We start from the raw sequence: 13905 nt of genomic DNA, 5'->3' as shown, positions 1-13905 counted from the left end.
CTTCTCTTTTCTTTTTATTTGCTATCACTTTTTTTTTGCTTTTCAGGCGACTCGTCATCAGATCTGTCGATTTTGAGCTTACTATAACAACAATTACTCCGGTGATTGGCATCGAAGCAGTTGTTGGTTGTCACTAGAGCAAGCATGGTTGTTAAGATTTAATTTTCAAAAACTTGCACATAAAATTATGGAAAAATGATAAGTTAACAACAAAAAATGAAATTGAAAATAAAATTTGCCAAGAGTATGAGCAAGAGTAGCACCAACAAATCCAGCTCCAACGATGATTATAATTTTTTTAATATTGTCGTTACAGCACTAGCCGGTGTATAGTCATTTCACCGTTTCACACAATGTTCGTTAAATTATTAAAAACTATGTTGTGGATGTTGAATTTTTGCGAAGGGTAACAATTACTTTTGTATTGTTTGTATTGATTATTGAGATAATTAAGAATATGATACAATGAAGAAGATGAAGTCAACAATGAAAATGAGAAAAAAAAAAGATATGGAAAAGAAAAACGAAATGAAATTAAATTTGTTCATAATCAGATCTGTTATATATGTGTCGAGGTGGCGCTTACGTGGCGCGAGTGCACATCACCTTCCTATTATAAAATTGGTATTGTATGTGTAAGGTGATATTTAATTCATTTAAAAATTATTTTAAGGAGTATTTAACATCCGTAATGTTATGATGCTAAAGTAGTTTTAAGGATGACTTTAGGAGAAATTTAATGTATTTAGTATACAGTAAAAGAACGGGTACTAAGTATTCAATCATTGACACTAGTGAATAAGCGAATGGAGCAAGAGCAGGTTTATCAGCTGGAAGTCATGTCCCCGGCTAGCGGAGAAATGGAACTATCCTTGCGACTTCTATCTATACATATTTTAATTTTGCACAATAGAAAACTATTCTATTTACAAGCTTTTCATTTATAAATTTACCTTTTTTTTAATTTGATAATAGGAGTACTAAACTGGCCCGACTTTTGGAAAAGTAAAGGGTGCATCTGTAGATTTATTAAATTTAAAGGAGAAGATTTGTAACATTATAAAACTATATGGGATGAAATAGTAATTTACCCAAAATACATACATATATATACCAAAACAATTTGGAATAAAAAATAAAAATCCTTAAACCCTATTGTACTGATTGCTGGCTTTTAGCTGATGGGCTGCTAGGGTTTATTGTTAGAAGAAAAATTGATTGCTGTTTGCTCAATCGTAGAGAAGATGGGAGGTGCTCGAGCTCAAGTAAACAAAGCTCACAAAACTCGATTTGCTTCAAAGTCATCTCGCAATGTTCATAAAGTTTCTTCAAAAGGTTCAATTTTTTTTCTATTAATTGTGTTATTTTGCTTAATTTATGTATTGATTGTCTTTTTGGTTACGTTTAGATAAGAGTAGAATTGCGAAACCTGATCGCAATCTCACTAAGGGAGCTCGGGCAGCTCGGCTTCAGCGTAATAAGATGGTAAATTTTTGTTATCAATTTTGTATGTTTAGCTGACTCTTAACTAGTTTGGGATTGATTTTTGAATTGTAGAAGTAAGAAAAAATACTGCATTCTGGGTTATTGAGTTATCGTGTAGTGTGGTATGTGGATAAGGTGGGATATCCTGGTTATGAGGTGGGTTAAATTAGTCCAGTATTTGTGATTGCACGACTATAATGCCAGGATAATTTTGTCAACCAAACTACTTATTGTTATATGCTAAAAAAATGCAATTTTGTAGATGAGGGAGCAGAAAAGAGATGCTCTTTTGAAAGAGAAAAGAGCTTCATCTGGATCAAATAGTCCGCCCAGAGTTATTGTAAGTATTCTTCTTTGTTTTTATTGTTTCTCTCTTCATTTTTGGATTCCTATATAATGATCCCGGACATAATGTTGGACATGAAGAATAAAATAAGAAAGGTTTTTTCATTGCTTAATTTTTCAAATTTTCTTAGGATTTGGTCTATTTCCATACATTTAACTAAGAACAACTACAAATAATTTCAAATTGGAAAAAAAAATTAAAAGATCAAGTCATCAATGGAAAGACTTTTTTGTCTGGTTGAATGAAAAAATTTAATTAGTAATCTTGAATTGATGTTAAAGCAGTTATTATAAGTAATCCTACTCCATGATCAGCTGGAGTGAAGGAGAAGGAAGATATCTGTTATCACTCATCAGTTCCTAACAATTTTTTATGTGACAGGTTCTGTTTGGTCTATCCCGATCAGTCGACCTTAGTGCGCTTGAACAAGATCTCCTGAAGCTATTGTCCGCAGATGGAACTGGTGTTGTGTATCCAGCAGTTGCTTCCTCAGAATATAAGTTGAGAGCAACGGTAGGAGTGCATTGTGGGAACTCCCTTTATCAATTAAGTACTATACTTGCATATTGAATTGGTCTCAGGTTCTAATTTTGGTGAAAGTATCATATAATGAGTAAACAGAAACAGAAGCTTTTGCATCTCTGCAAACATAGTTTTGTCAAGTACAATCAATAAATCAATAATGTTTAGAGGACTTATGTCTTAACCTTGGTAATCAACTGACTCCAGACACTTGATTAACTTCAGGATGGTAAAGTAATATGTCCGATTTTTCTTTCAATAAGTAAAACACATCACTGAATAGTATTAAGAAGATTCTGAAATACAGAGTTCGAAAAGCAAAATGTGAGTTTCTTTTCTAACCTATAATAGAACTTCAGCAAGATAGGGAAGTCATTTATGGGACTATAAGCTTTAATAGTACATTATAGGATAGGAGGAGCTTTGACTGCACTTAAGAGTATGAGTAAGAGGATGCTAGGGTTCAGGTATGTGCCTGCCATACCAAAATGCCAGAGAAAATCTTAATTATTCTTATGAATTTTTCATATCACAATTTTTTTGGTGTCAAATCTGATGCCAGAAGCAGCATACAGTAAATTGTTTGTCAGTTATTGATAATTGAGTAGTTTTCCTTGCTTTAACTTGTATGTTCTTCACAGAAAGTTCTGCAGAAGTTTAACAGTAAGTTATTTTATCTAGGTTTTAAAAGCACCTCATGGTGATCTCTTGACATGTATGGAGATGGCCAAGGTCTGATATATGCCCTGAAGTATTTCCAGGTTTTGGTTGCTCTTATGTTCTTTGTATCAAGGATGATTTAGTTAGAAGCTTTGGCATTTGTAGGTTGCTGATCTGATTGCTTTTGTCACATCTGCAAGTTCCTCTAATGAAAAAGATTGTTATATAGATGCATTTGGATCTCACTGCCTTTCGATCTTTAGAGCTCTTGGTCTTCCTAGTACAGCAGTACTGATTCGTGTAAGAATTAAAGATACTTCTCTGGAAGGAAGTGCTTTTGTCATATTCTTGAGAATGGTAGATAATTAAGGAGTTGACACTTGAACATGTTTTTTTCTGTGTTTTAGGATCTACCCAGTGAGTTAAAAAAGAAAAATGATTCAAAGAAGGTGTGTACATCTAGCCTGTCTTCTGAATTTCCCGAGGATTGTAAGTTCTATCCAGCAGATACAAAGGATGATTTGCATAAGGTAATGATTTGGAGATTGTGTTTTATGATGTCCTCTGATATATCTCTATCATAGTGTATTAACCTATGAAATTATTGTTTGTTCTTTTGGGTCATTTTTTGTTATTTGTAGTTCTTGTGGCTTTTCAAGGAGCAAAGGTTCTCAGTACCACATTGGCGTAATCAGCGGCCATATCTAATGGCTCAAAAGGTATTAATCACCTTCCATTTTCCCACTTGACATAGTTTATCTCCTTTGTGGCTTCTGACTGGTAACATTTTCTTTTAGCTTTTTTAGATGAAATATATTCACCAGGAAAAAAGGAGCAAAACCAATTATTCCCCAAATTTTACATCGTTAAATCAGTCTTGAATTTGGTTGTTATTTATGTATGTTAATCTTGAATGAATTTTCTCCAATGTTGTTTGACTGTGAATGTTTCAAAGCATAGAGGGGATATGTGTGATCATATAGTTGACCCCAACTAACTTGAGATTGAAGTGTAGTTATTGGGGGGTATTTTATCTGTTTGCACAATTTCTTTTTTTAAAGTAGTTATCCAATTCATAACCTGCTTTCCTGAATTTCAGATAATGTGTATGCTGTCCCTCCTAATACATTTTTCTACAGAACATAACAGTGATTGCTTATCTATTTTTTTAACCATTATGTGGAAATTTAGTTGTCTTGGTGACTCTTGTGGAAGTAATGTATTTGTATCCGTTCATTCATTTTTAACAGTTAGGCGGACATTTCTTGACAATCTTCTGAATGGGCCTAAAGAAAGCGGCATGTGTACAACAGATTCATATAGCCAATTCTAACTAGCTTGGGATTGAGGGATAGTTATTAATTGTAAGACAGCATTTCTTCATGCCTAGGGCCCTAGACCATGATTTTGACTACCCAATAACTAAAATGTATAGGCCATGATTTCGTGTGCTCAACTTCAATTTCAATGTTGGTGACTCTGAATTTACTTTGTTCTCAACTATGGTTTGGGCCCTCTGTAATTCTGCAGATAAGGTTGTTAGTTTATGATTCAGGATTAGTTTCTTTCTTGGCATTTTGTTTTTTCAGGTCGACGTGGTAGCTGATAATTCCATTTCTGGAAAATGTACACTCCTCCTCTCTGGTTATATTCGTGCTCGTAGCCTGTCGGTGAATCAGCTGGTAATTGTTTTGCTTCACCATATAGCTTTGAGATATTAATGAATTGTCCTTGACAGTAGATGCTCTTGGATCAGGTTCACATAACAGGTGCTGGAGATTTTCAGTTATCCAAGATCGAACTTCTCAAGGATCCATGTTCCCTGAATGTGAGAAAAGGAGGAGACTTAATGGAGTCTGATGACATGAATGAGGCACAGGTGCACTTATATTTTGTTTACTTAAAGAGAAACTGTTTGTGGTATTGCAGAAATTATTTGATAAAGATAAAACTTGAACTGTAAAATAGTGGTTTCCAATTGAATCTACTCATGCTTGAATTTCTTTGGGTTCATTTCTTGTCTCACCATTCTTCCCTTTTTTTGGACCAAGAGGCAACATTTTTGTAGACACCAAAATACAATTTATTAATGAACTTGATCAGCTTTGTCCTTCCACTGGTTAGCTATGCTCCTCGTAGAAGGCATTTTGCTCATGAAGTCCAACATTTCAAAGTTGTACATTGCAAATTGCATATTGAAATACATAGAGGTTCAAATGCTCAAGTTACCACAAGTGTGTAGTTATAACCTTGTACTAAAATAATGGGATACATATGATATTGTAGCTATGTGCTCCTAGTGCAGCTGTCATCATTCTTCCCCCTTTTCTGAATGATGCATTTTTCAAAAAACCCAACCCCTCTCCTTGAGTGACGCAACATGATATGCAATCATCTAGCTCCCCTGGGCCTTCTGTAGTACATTTCATGGTTTCTTTAACAGAATACTTTTTGTTTCCCCTCTTCTCAGATCTCATCCCAGCTACGTCTTCTAATGTATTTCAGGTCATCAGTTGCTTGACTCCTGATCCTATGAAGCAAGAGCCTTTACTTGTTGAGAATGTCCCTGATCCATTGGCTGGGGAACAGGTATAACTCTATTCTTGGCACAATTTTATTGTTCATTCTATGGAAGGAGGAGTGGAGAAAGTTCCTATATGAAATGCACGAGTTATATCATTATTTCACCCTCAATTCTTTTGTAACTACTGAACTATTGGTTCTTGATGAGATGCACTTGTTTCATAATTGTACCTACTTGTGCCATTTTTCTGTAACCATTTGTAATTTGTGCAAATACTTGATGTCTATTTGATCTTAATCAGACATGGCCTACTGAGGCAGAAATGGCTGAAGCAGAAAGAAATCAAGAGGAAAGAAAGCTGAAAAGGAAAACTCTTCCTAAGGGCACGTCTGAATATCAGGTTCATTTTCTGTCAATAGTTTCCCAAACATGTATGTATTCTTATTGTAACCTGGGCATATTGGTTTATACTAGAATTAATTAGTTGAGTTGCAGGCTGCTTGGATTGTAGAAGATTCAGATGCTGATGTTTCTGAGAGCGAGAATGAAGAAGAAGATGGTATGGTGCTAGATGAAGGGGAAAATGCCTTAAATACCCAAGGACGTATGGATGAGTTTGAACTCGATGATGACCAGGCGTCTCTAGCACTCGTATCAGATGAAGAAACTGAGACTCATTCCATGATGATGGTGGGTATACCTATTATTAGCATGGACAGGACTATATGTTTTCATTTATGGCCTTGTAGCATTTTAGTAAGTAAAGCTGATGGAGTAATCCGGATGATGAAAAAAGGAAGAGAAAATACAGCTTAAGTTGTTACCTTCTAAAAAAACAAAAAGAAAATACAGGTTGTTAACTACATATCTCATGGAAAACAGAATCGCAAAGAAGCTAATGGTGGTAATTTCCATGAATCATAAACTTTTTTCTTGGTGATCAAGCCTACCATTTTAAACTTTAAGGGGTAGGCAGCCTCATGGTCTTTCTGTAGTTGCTTTTGAGGGGACAACAAAATATGTAGAATTTACACAACAAATTGTGGATCGGAATATTTGTTTACTATTATTTTTTTTAGTCCGATGTATTTATTTTATCTTTCCATACATTGTTTACTGCGGTCGCAGCTGATTTTGAATGTTATCTGTTTGGCTTATGAATATGAGAAGCATTTAGGATCTCTGAGAAATATTAATATACATAAGCAGTTTAATACAGATATCCCTCCCTAAGTGTGTGTTGTAAGTTGGATGCTGGATTGTGTATTGTGTAGGATGGTGAGAACCTGACTAGGGAGCAAATGGAAGAAGAGATAAGAAAAATTAAAGAAGCACATGCTGAGGATGAAGGTACATATTTAAATTTCCGCTGATTAGCAGCTTCCTATGTTTTTGTTTTTCTGAGAACTTTCTTTGAAGTCCTTGTTGCGGCTTTTGTCTACAGAATTCCCTGATGAAGTGGATACTCCATTGGATGTCCCTGCTAGGAAGCGTTTCGCCAAGTACAGAGGGCTCAAATCTTTCAGAACTTCCTCCTGGGACCCAAAAGTAACTTCTTCTGTTAATATAATAATTTGTCTCAAAAAATATCTGGACGTGATCTAATTGTATTAAATCTTGGATGGGATTTGCAGGAATCTCTACCTCAAGAGTATGCTAGAATATTTGCATTTGACAATTTTAATAGGACGCAAAAGCATGTACTGTCTAGAGCCCGAGAGATGGAACAGAACGTTGATGAATGTATACCAGCTGGTTCATATGCAAGGCTCCATATCCGGGAAGTTCCAAATGGTGTGGCAAACAAGTTAAATCTTGTAATGAAGACAATGCCTGTGACCCTGTGTGGTCTGATGCAGCATGAGTCTAAAATTTCTGTCCTTCACTTCAGGTACCTTATCTTGTTATATGATTTTGTAATATCTCCCCCCTTATTTTCTTTCCTTAGTGTTTCTATGTGTAATTGTTCAAGTACTCAAGTAATTTTCACTTCAGGTACCTCATCTTGTTATATGCTTTTGTAATATTTCCCCCCTTATTTCTTTCCCTAGTGGTTCTATGTGTTATTGTGTAAGTACTCAAGTAATTTTCTTTTTGCAGCTTAAAAAAACACGACAGTTACACTGATCCAATAAAAGCTAAAGAAGAGATGATATTCAATCTTGGGTTTCGCCAGTTTGTTGCAAGGTGATTTTCATCTGTGTAATAAATTTTGTAGCCTTTTGCCAGGTCAGGTACTAACGTTCATTGACTTCTTTCTGCCCTCTCCCCCCTGATTGCAGGCCCATATTTTCTTCCGATAGTTTTAACGCTGATAAGCAAAAAATGGAGAGATTTCTCCATCCCGGGCGTTTTTCAGTAGCTTCAGTATATGCTCCTATTTCATTTCCTCCCCTTCCTTTAATTGCCCTGAAGATTAAAGACGATGCAACTCCTGCCACTGTTGCTGCCATTGGCTCTTTGAGAAGTATTGACCCAGATAGGATTATTCTAAAGAAAATTATTTTAACCGGGTAAGATTCCTCTGACATTTTAAAGGGGGGCTTGGATATTCTATTCCTTTGTTTATGTGGGAGGGGTCTGATTTCTGAGAATGACAGCATAATGAAGTATCGCTACTTTAGGTTGGATTGATTGATCAGCTTCGCTACCTATAACACTTGCTATAGTTGTGATTATATATAGGTTTTTCACAGTTCTGTTGTTTCTCGGCTTTCATTTGTTTACAGCGGTAGAGATGTTTAGAGGATTATTTCTGGAACTTCTTGTTCTGAACAACTTAGACTTTCTGTTTTTTTATCAAATTTGGTCTATAGACTGAACCTACTAAGTGCCACTATATAGACTTGTTATGCTTTTTTACTAGGCATAACATGACATTTAATCTGTGAACCAAAAATCTTGTTAATTGTGTATTCCAGCTGGGATCCTGGAAAAGTTAATTGGAGTATCATTCTAGTCATTCATCCTTGCATGGTAGAGAACTTTTTTGAGGATCATATAATTTGCAATATTTTATTTTAGAATTTAAGGGTTTTTTAGTCCGCTTAAAATGCAAAAACTGATTGTAGAGAGTCAGTAGGTGATATTGTTAAGTTAACCTTTTGTTCACAAGATATGTCATCTATGTTGCAGTTACCCTCAACGAGTATCAAAACAGAAAGCGACGGTAAGATACATGTTTCATAACCCAGAGGATGTCAGATGGTTCAAGGTATGCAAACAATTGACTTTTCTATTTTCTTCTTTGTCATGCTCTTTTCACTTTTAACATATATCCTGGACCTTTTGTAGCCTGTTGAAGTTTGGTCAAAGTGTGGTCGTCGTGGTCGCATCAAGGAACCTGTTGGTACACATGGTATGTCTGAAATTTGATTTGAAGTCTTCGAGATATATGCGGAAATTTTCCACTCTTCTTCTATCCAAACATCTCCCCTCCTCCCCTTGAAAAGAGGAAAAAGGCTTGTCCAGATGTTAGAATTCTCCAGTGTTGTGCACATTAGTGAGTGGTGTTATTTGACTAATCATGCATAAGGTTGTCATTTTCTCCTTATTATGTGGCCTGTGGCCAAAGAAGCCTATTGTGAGCATACATTTTCTCTGTTCACGATGCATATAATTTAGATCTACTAGAAAAACTAAAAGCTCTGCACGTTCTTGGGTTCTTTGAGCACTCGACTATCTACAGCTTGTAGGTCAGCAAGCATATGATCATTTCATTGCCCTTCTACTATTTGTGGGTGCCCGAACATTTTGACCCTTTCTAGATGAATACCTGCTGTCGCATGCTCTACTAACTGGCAAAAGTACAATTGTTTTTGAGTCTGTTGTAGGATGTATTATGTCTTTTCGATGTTCCTTGTCATGGATTTAACTTGTACATGTAGCAGCAGGCAATTTGCCTCATTTCGCCACTAATCCCACCTTTTGTAGACGGTTGCCTGTAGTAGTTCTCTTGTAGCTGACTGGACAACGTAAACAATCTTGCATTGGTAGTGTAAACATGTTAATCTATTTTTGTGCAGGGGCAATGAAGTGCATCTTGAATGGAGTCCTCCAACAGCATGACACGTTATGCATGAGTTTGTTTAAACGCACATACCCCAGGTGGCCGGAAAAGTGGTTCCCGATGACAGATGCTTAAGAGAAAGGTCAAGTGGTGGCCCAGGTTTATGGTTTCTCCCAAGTGTGAAGGGAGAAGAAATCACATTTGCTGCACATGGGAATGAAGCTCTGGTTCAGAATGAGTTACTATTCAAGTTTTGTACGAGGGAAATTTTTTACTTTGTTTACTTTTCTTTCTCCCCAAAGGTTTCTTCAGAAACCAGTTTATAGTGTATAATATATGGTAGCTCATTTTTTCGTGCCACAACACAATCTTGTATCACTTATAAATTAGTTCCAAACCGCACAATGATTTTTTTTTTTTGGAATCGTTAACAAGTTTTATAGTTCATTCTTAGACACTGAGAAAAAGTATGTGTGGTGATTCTAATTAGTTAAATTTATGGTGAGTATTTAGCTTTTTCTATATCGTCGTTATTATAAAGTGAAGTTACACTAGTAAACAATTATTTCTTTGCATTGTGATAGTAGACAATATCAAGGAAACATATATTACCAAATATTCTATACTTTTTAAAGATAAAAGCGTTGAAGTACAGTATGAACTCATATGCGTAAGGACGCATTACTGAAATCTAAGAATTGTTTCGAGTTTTTCCTTTGTTGGGTCTTTCAAAAGTTGTTAAATTGACATGAATCATAGGTATTTAAAAAAAAAAGGGACATAAAAGGGAATTGGTAATGTCTACGTTCTTCATCTTATAATATTATGAAGTTTTATAATTTAATTATTAGAAGGTCGAATATATTTTGAGATGTTCTAGTGATGAATTAGAAGAGGTAAGCCGAAGAAGAGTTGGAGAAGGCAATTAGACAATGACATGACACAACATAATTTTAGCTCTTAGATAAGAAGATATGAAGGTCGAGGATTAAGGTAAAAGGTTAGTAGGTAGCCGAAGAGTTGTTGCATTTTATATGAAGAGGCAAGACTTATCTCCTCTCCTCCTTATTAATATTAGTATTTCGTAGTGGTGTAATTTCTTATTCTCTGATTTGTACTATTATTATCTAATGCTTCATTTGTGTTATATCTTGCTATTCTGCTGTCATATTTTATCTTGCACTCGTGCTTCAATAACCTTTTTCTTAAGTAGAATTTTTTTTATAAACAACCGCTCTACCTATAAAAATCTTTACTTATATTCTACTCTCTCGAAACACCAGACTACAAGAATACATTTTGATTCCTCTGTTATTGGACAGCAAGGTATTAGAAAGGAAAGTTAAGTGGGCCGAAGCCCAATAATGTAAGCACAGAATGAAAAGCCCATTACTAGTATTAACGGGGGTAGAAACCAGCTTCTTCTCTGATTCTCAGAGAAAGCAAAAAACCAGAGTCGCCGGGAATACTGTCCTCGCCGGCGGGCCTAGCTGTAGTCGCAGTGGTCGGACTGATTACAATTTCCGGACTAACCGTTCTGGAAAATTTCTTCGTGCTGCTAGTACTATGAACTCATCGAACCGAAAGTTTTAAGTTATTTCACAGGAAGCATTGAGAAGATGCCTAAACTTATGTAAGTACATTTCCTATATTATGTGGAAATCAGTCAATTGATTGCACGTCTCTCGTATATATCACCTTTTTATGTGTCTTCTTACCAGATCAAAGGTTCGTGCCAGTTCGATATTGCAAAGATTTTCAAAATTAAATGCTATTCGAAATGTAAGTAATGTGTTACTTAGAAGGAAAATTATGGCATAAAATTGACCTTTTTGGCGTTAAAATTGTTTTTTTTGCTTGAAAGTTTGTTTTGCTACAGTTTATTGAATTAGATGAAGCACGGAATTCTATTTAATTGAGTTTTACTTTGTAGGGAGGAAAGGAAGCTGGAGGCTACAGCCAAGCTATGAGAACTCTTACTACCTCAAATGGTATGAATCATCAACGTGTTAATATTTGTGTATGTGAATATCCATATATATTTGATACACTGGACTGGTGTATCTATGTAGACATGCAAAGAGGATATGTTTAGGAATCGCTATATTAGCTTGCATAACTAGTGTGCGAACTAAACTGTCCCTTCCTACTGTAAGTTGTTTTTGTTATTAGGTGTCGTACTTAAATGTTAATTTGCTTAGGTCAGATAGGAAATGAATATTGAGGAGTGAAGAGTTAATCTTTTGGTTGTTTAGGGCATGTCGGGGAGCCGGTTTCAAGATTAGGGCAAAAACAAATTATCGATGCACTTGTCTTGGGAGAGAGAAGAAGAGCTGTTAGTCTCCTGTATGAGTTTAGTCTTGGAAACAACAAATTGAGTGCTGATGATTTTGCTTCTATACTGCAGAGTTGTGCAAGACTGCCTGATCCATTAGTAAGTATTCAAACAGAAGTCCATTTTCTTTCTTTTCATATGACATGTAACTTTGTGCCAGAGAAAAGTTATATGATGAGCACATATTGCTAATTAATTGCTACTGATTGTTAAATGCTCAATGAATTATACAATGTGTGCTACTTAGATACCCTAAGAGTCATTGGCACATTCAGTGTCAACTACCTTATAGTCTCTTACATTTACTAAGAACAAATAAGCAGACTTCTGAAATGTCATTATAGCATGTATTTTTGTCTCCATCTGAATGATAACTTGAAGTTTGACACTTCTTCTTTTTTCCTGGCTGTAGTTTGTGATGGAAACTTGGAAGATCATGGAGGAGAAGGAAATCAACATTAGTGACAAGTGTTATGCTCTTGCCGTTCTAGCACTCTGTAAAGGGGGTTACTTAAAGGAGGTACCAGAATCCTGGTCTGATTTCCAGATTAGAATAGAGTGGCAGCTAGAAGAACTTATAGAATACTTGTTAAATTTCAAGTCTCAATGGTATTCTTTTTACTTGTCAGAAAGATGAATGTTCATGAGTTGCCAAACCTTTGATTGGACAACTAACATCTAAGTGCTTGATGTTAATAGTAAAATAAGAGTCTCCTCTCCTATGTGGTTCGCGAGCTATTGCATAGGAGCGGGGTTTTACCCTGTGCGCACCCAAAAGGGTAGCGGCTGCGGGTTTCCCTTGTCGTCAAAAAAAATACTAAAATAAGAGGATATTTGTTATTTGTTGCAAGGTATAGTTGACTTATCACATGGTTGGTTAGGTGACTTCTTGTTGATTTTTTGGAAGTCCAAAACACATCCTGTTAAATGATCAATTATCCATTGTACTACTTGCATTATTATTGAGAAACTATATTGCCTTTTCCTTGTCGTCTGTCATTTATATGGTTCTGTCTGATATATCTGTATCAAGACACTTATTTCAATACTTCCTTTTTGTAAATTTTGTTCTTAAGTTTCATATTTAATGTTTTTCTTTCTTTATTTTCATTCAGGCACTCAGTTTGATGAGTATCATGGGAGAAAACACAAATTGTTATTCTATGTTGCCAATTTATAACAACTTCCTAGCTGCTTGTTATGAAACACAAACAGTAGATTATGCTAATCAATGTATGGATTTGATGGAGCATCAGATGGTGGGAAAGAATGAGATAACATATGCTCAGCTTCTCAAGGTGCGTCTAGAGATCTTTCAACAGAAATGTTATTATCTTGTAGTTAATGTTTAAATGCTTAATTTTTCTTCAGCTGTCCCTCTTATTATATTCCCAAGAACAATTTTGGTGATTTCATGCTAATTCTGGTGATAGCACTGATCATCATGCTGGTAATTTGCTGCTTCTTTTCTACCTATAACACCTAAAAACCGTAGAACTTTATGTAACAAGCTTTTTTATATTAACCAATCCATGTTAAAGAAATCTATTAATCCAATTCTCCACCTATGTAGTCACAGGTAGATCAACAATCCATGCTGTGATGTAAAACCAAGTAATCACGGTTAGTTAAAAGGTGGTACTTCCAGTAGGTTTCATTCCTCTAAGTGATTTCTGATGTGTAACAGAAATATAATATGATAGCTGGTTGTGAAGCTTGAAATTCTATGATATGCAGTTAGTTGCTTCTTGTTTAGCATTGGTTGGTTAACTTAAAACCTTTTCCTGCAATAATTATATGGATAATATTACTTTACTTTCTGGTATATTGCCTTCACTAATTTTTAGGATCTATTTTCTGTTAAATGTTATCTCTTGTTCTTGAGAAGTGCTTTGGAGATCATTTTTCCATCGTATTAACAAAAAGTGAAATAACTACTTGTGCAATCAGGCTTTTCCTACACCAGGGGATAAGGCAAATAAACTATTCACCTCCTTTAATTAGCTCCCCCCCCCCCCCCCCCC

General features: G+C 35.5%; 2 protein-coding genes across 3 annotated transcripts in view; both read left to right on the top strand.

The window, feature by feature from the left end:
• Positions 1-1133: 1133 nt before the first annotated feature.
• On the top strand, positions 1134-10013 carry LOC107018240 (pre-rRNA-processing protein TSR1 homolog). The gene is made up of 21 exons (XM_015218664.2): positions 1134-1335; positions 1409-1485; positions 1748-1825; positions 2213-2344; positions 3035-3085; positions 3179-3313; positions 3421-3543; positions 3655-3732; positions 4603-4695; positions 4770-4892; positions 5519-5602; positions 5839-5937; positions 6033-6227; positions 6812-6887; positions 6982-7085; positions 7172-7428; positions 7638-7724; positions 7820-8050; positions 8673-8751; positions 8832-8895; positions 9563-10013. The coding sequence occupies exons 1-21, from the start codon at positions 1245-1247 to the stop codon at positions 9679-9681; spliced, it is 2376 nt and encodes a 791-aa protein (XP_015074150.1). The 5' UTR covers positions 1134-1244; the 3' UTR covers positions 9682-10013.
• A 946-nt stretch (positions 10014-10959) lies between these two features.
• The window catches only part of LOC107015680 (pentatricopeptide repeat-containing protein At1g76280), a 9165-nt gene continuing 6219 nt past the window's right edge, over positions 10960-13905 (top strand). Inside the window, exons 1-6 of one of the 2 annotated variants that reach the window (XM_015216015.2) lie at positions 10960-11179; positions 11268-11328; positions 11480-11537; positions 11802-11980; positions 12294-12401; positions 12997-13179. In XM_015216015.2, coding sequence (XP_015071501.1) covers positions 11166-11179; positions 11268-11328; positions 11480-11537; positions 11802-11980; positions 12294-12401; positions 12997-13179 — 603 coding nt within the window. In that variant the 5' untranslated portion in view covers positions 10960-11165. Of the gene's footprint in view, positions 11180-11267; positions 11329-11479; positions 11538-11801; positions 11981-12293; positions 12402-12996; positions 13180-13905 lie in introns of those variants that run through there. The other variant, XM_015216016.2, reaches the window with a different exon arrangement.

This window comes from Solanum pennellii, chromosome 4 (assembly GCF_001406875.1).
Source record: "Solanum pennellii chromosome 4, SPENNV200".
Classification (NCBI taxonomy): Eukaryota; Viridiplantae; Streptophyta; class Magnoliopsida; order Solanales; family Solanaceae; genus Solanum; species Solanum pennellii.
This window is presented reverse-complemented; position numbering and strand designations above follow the sequence as displayed.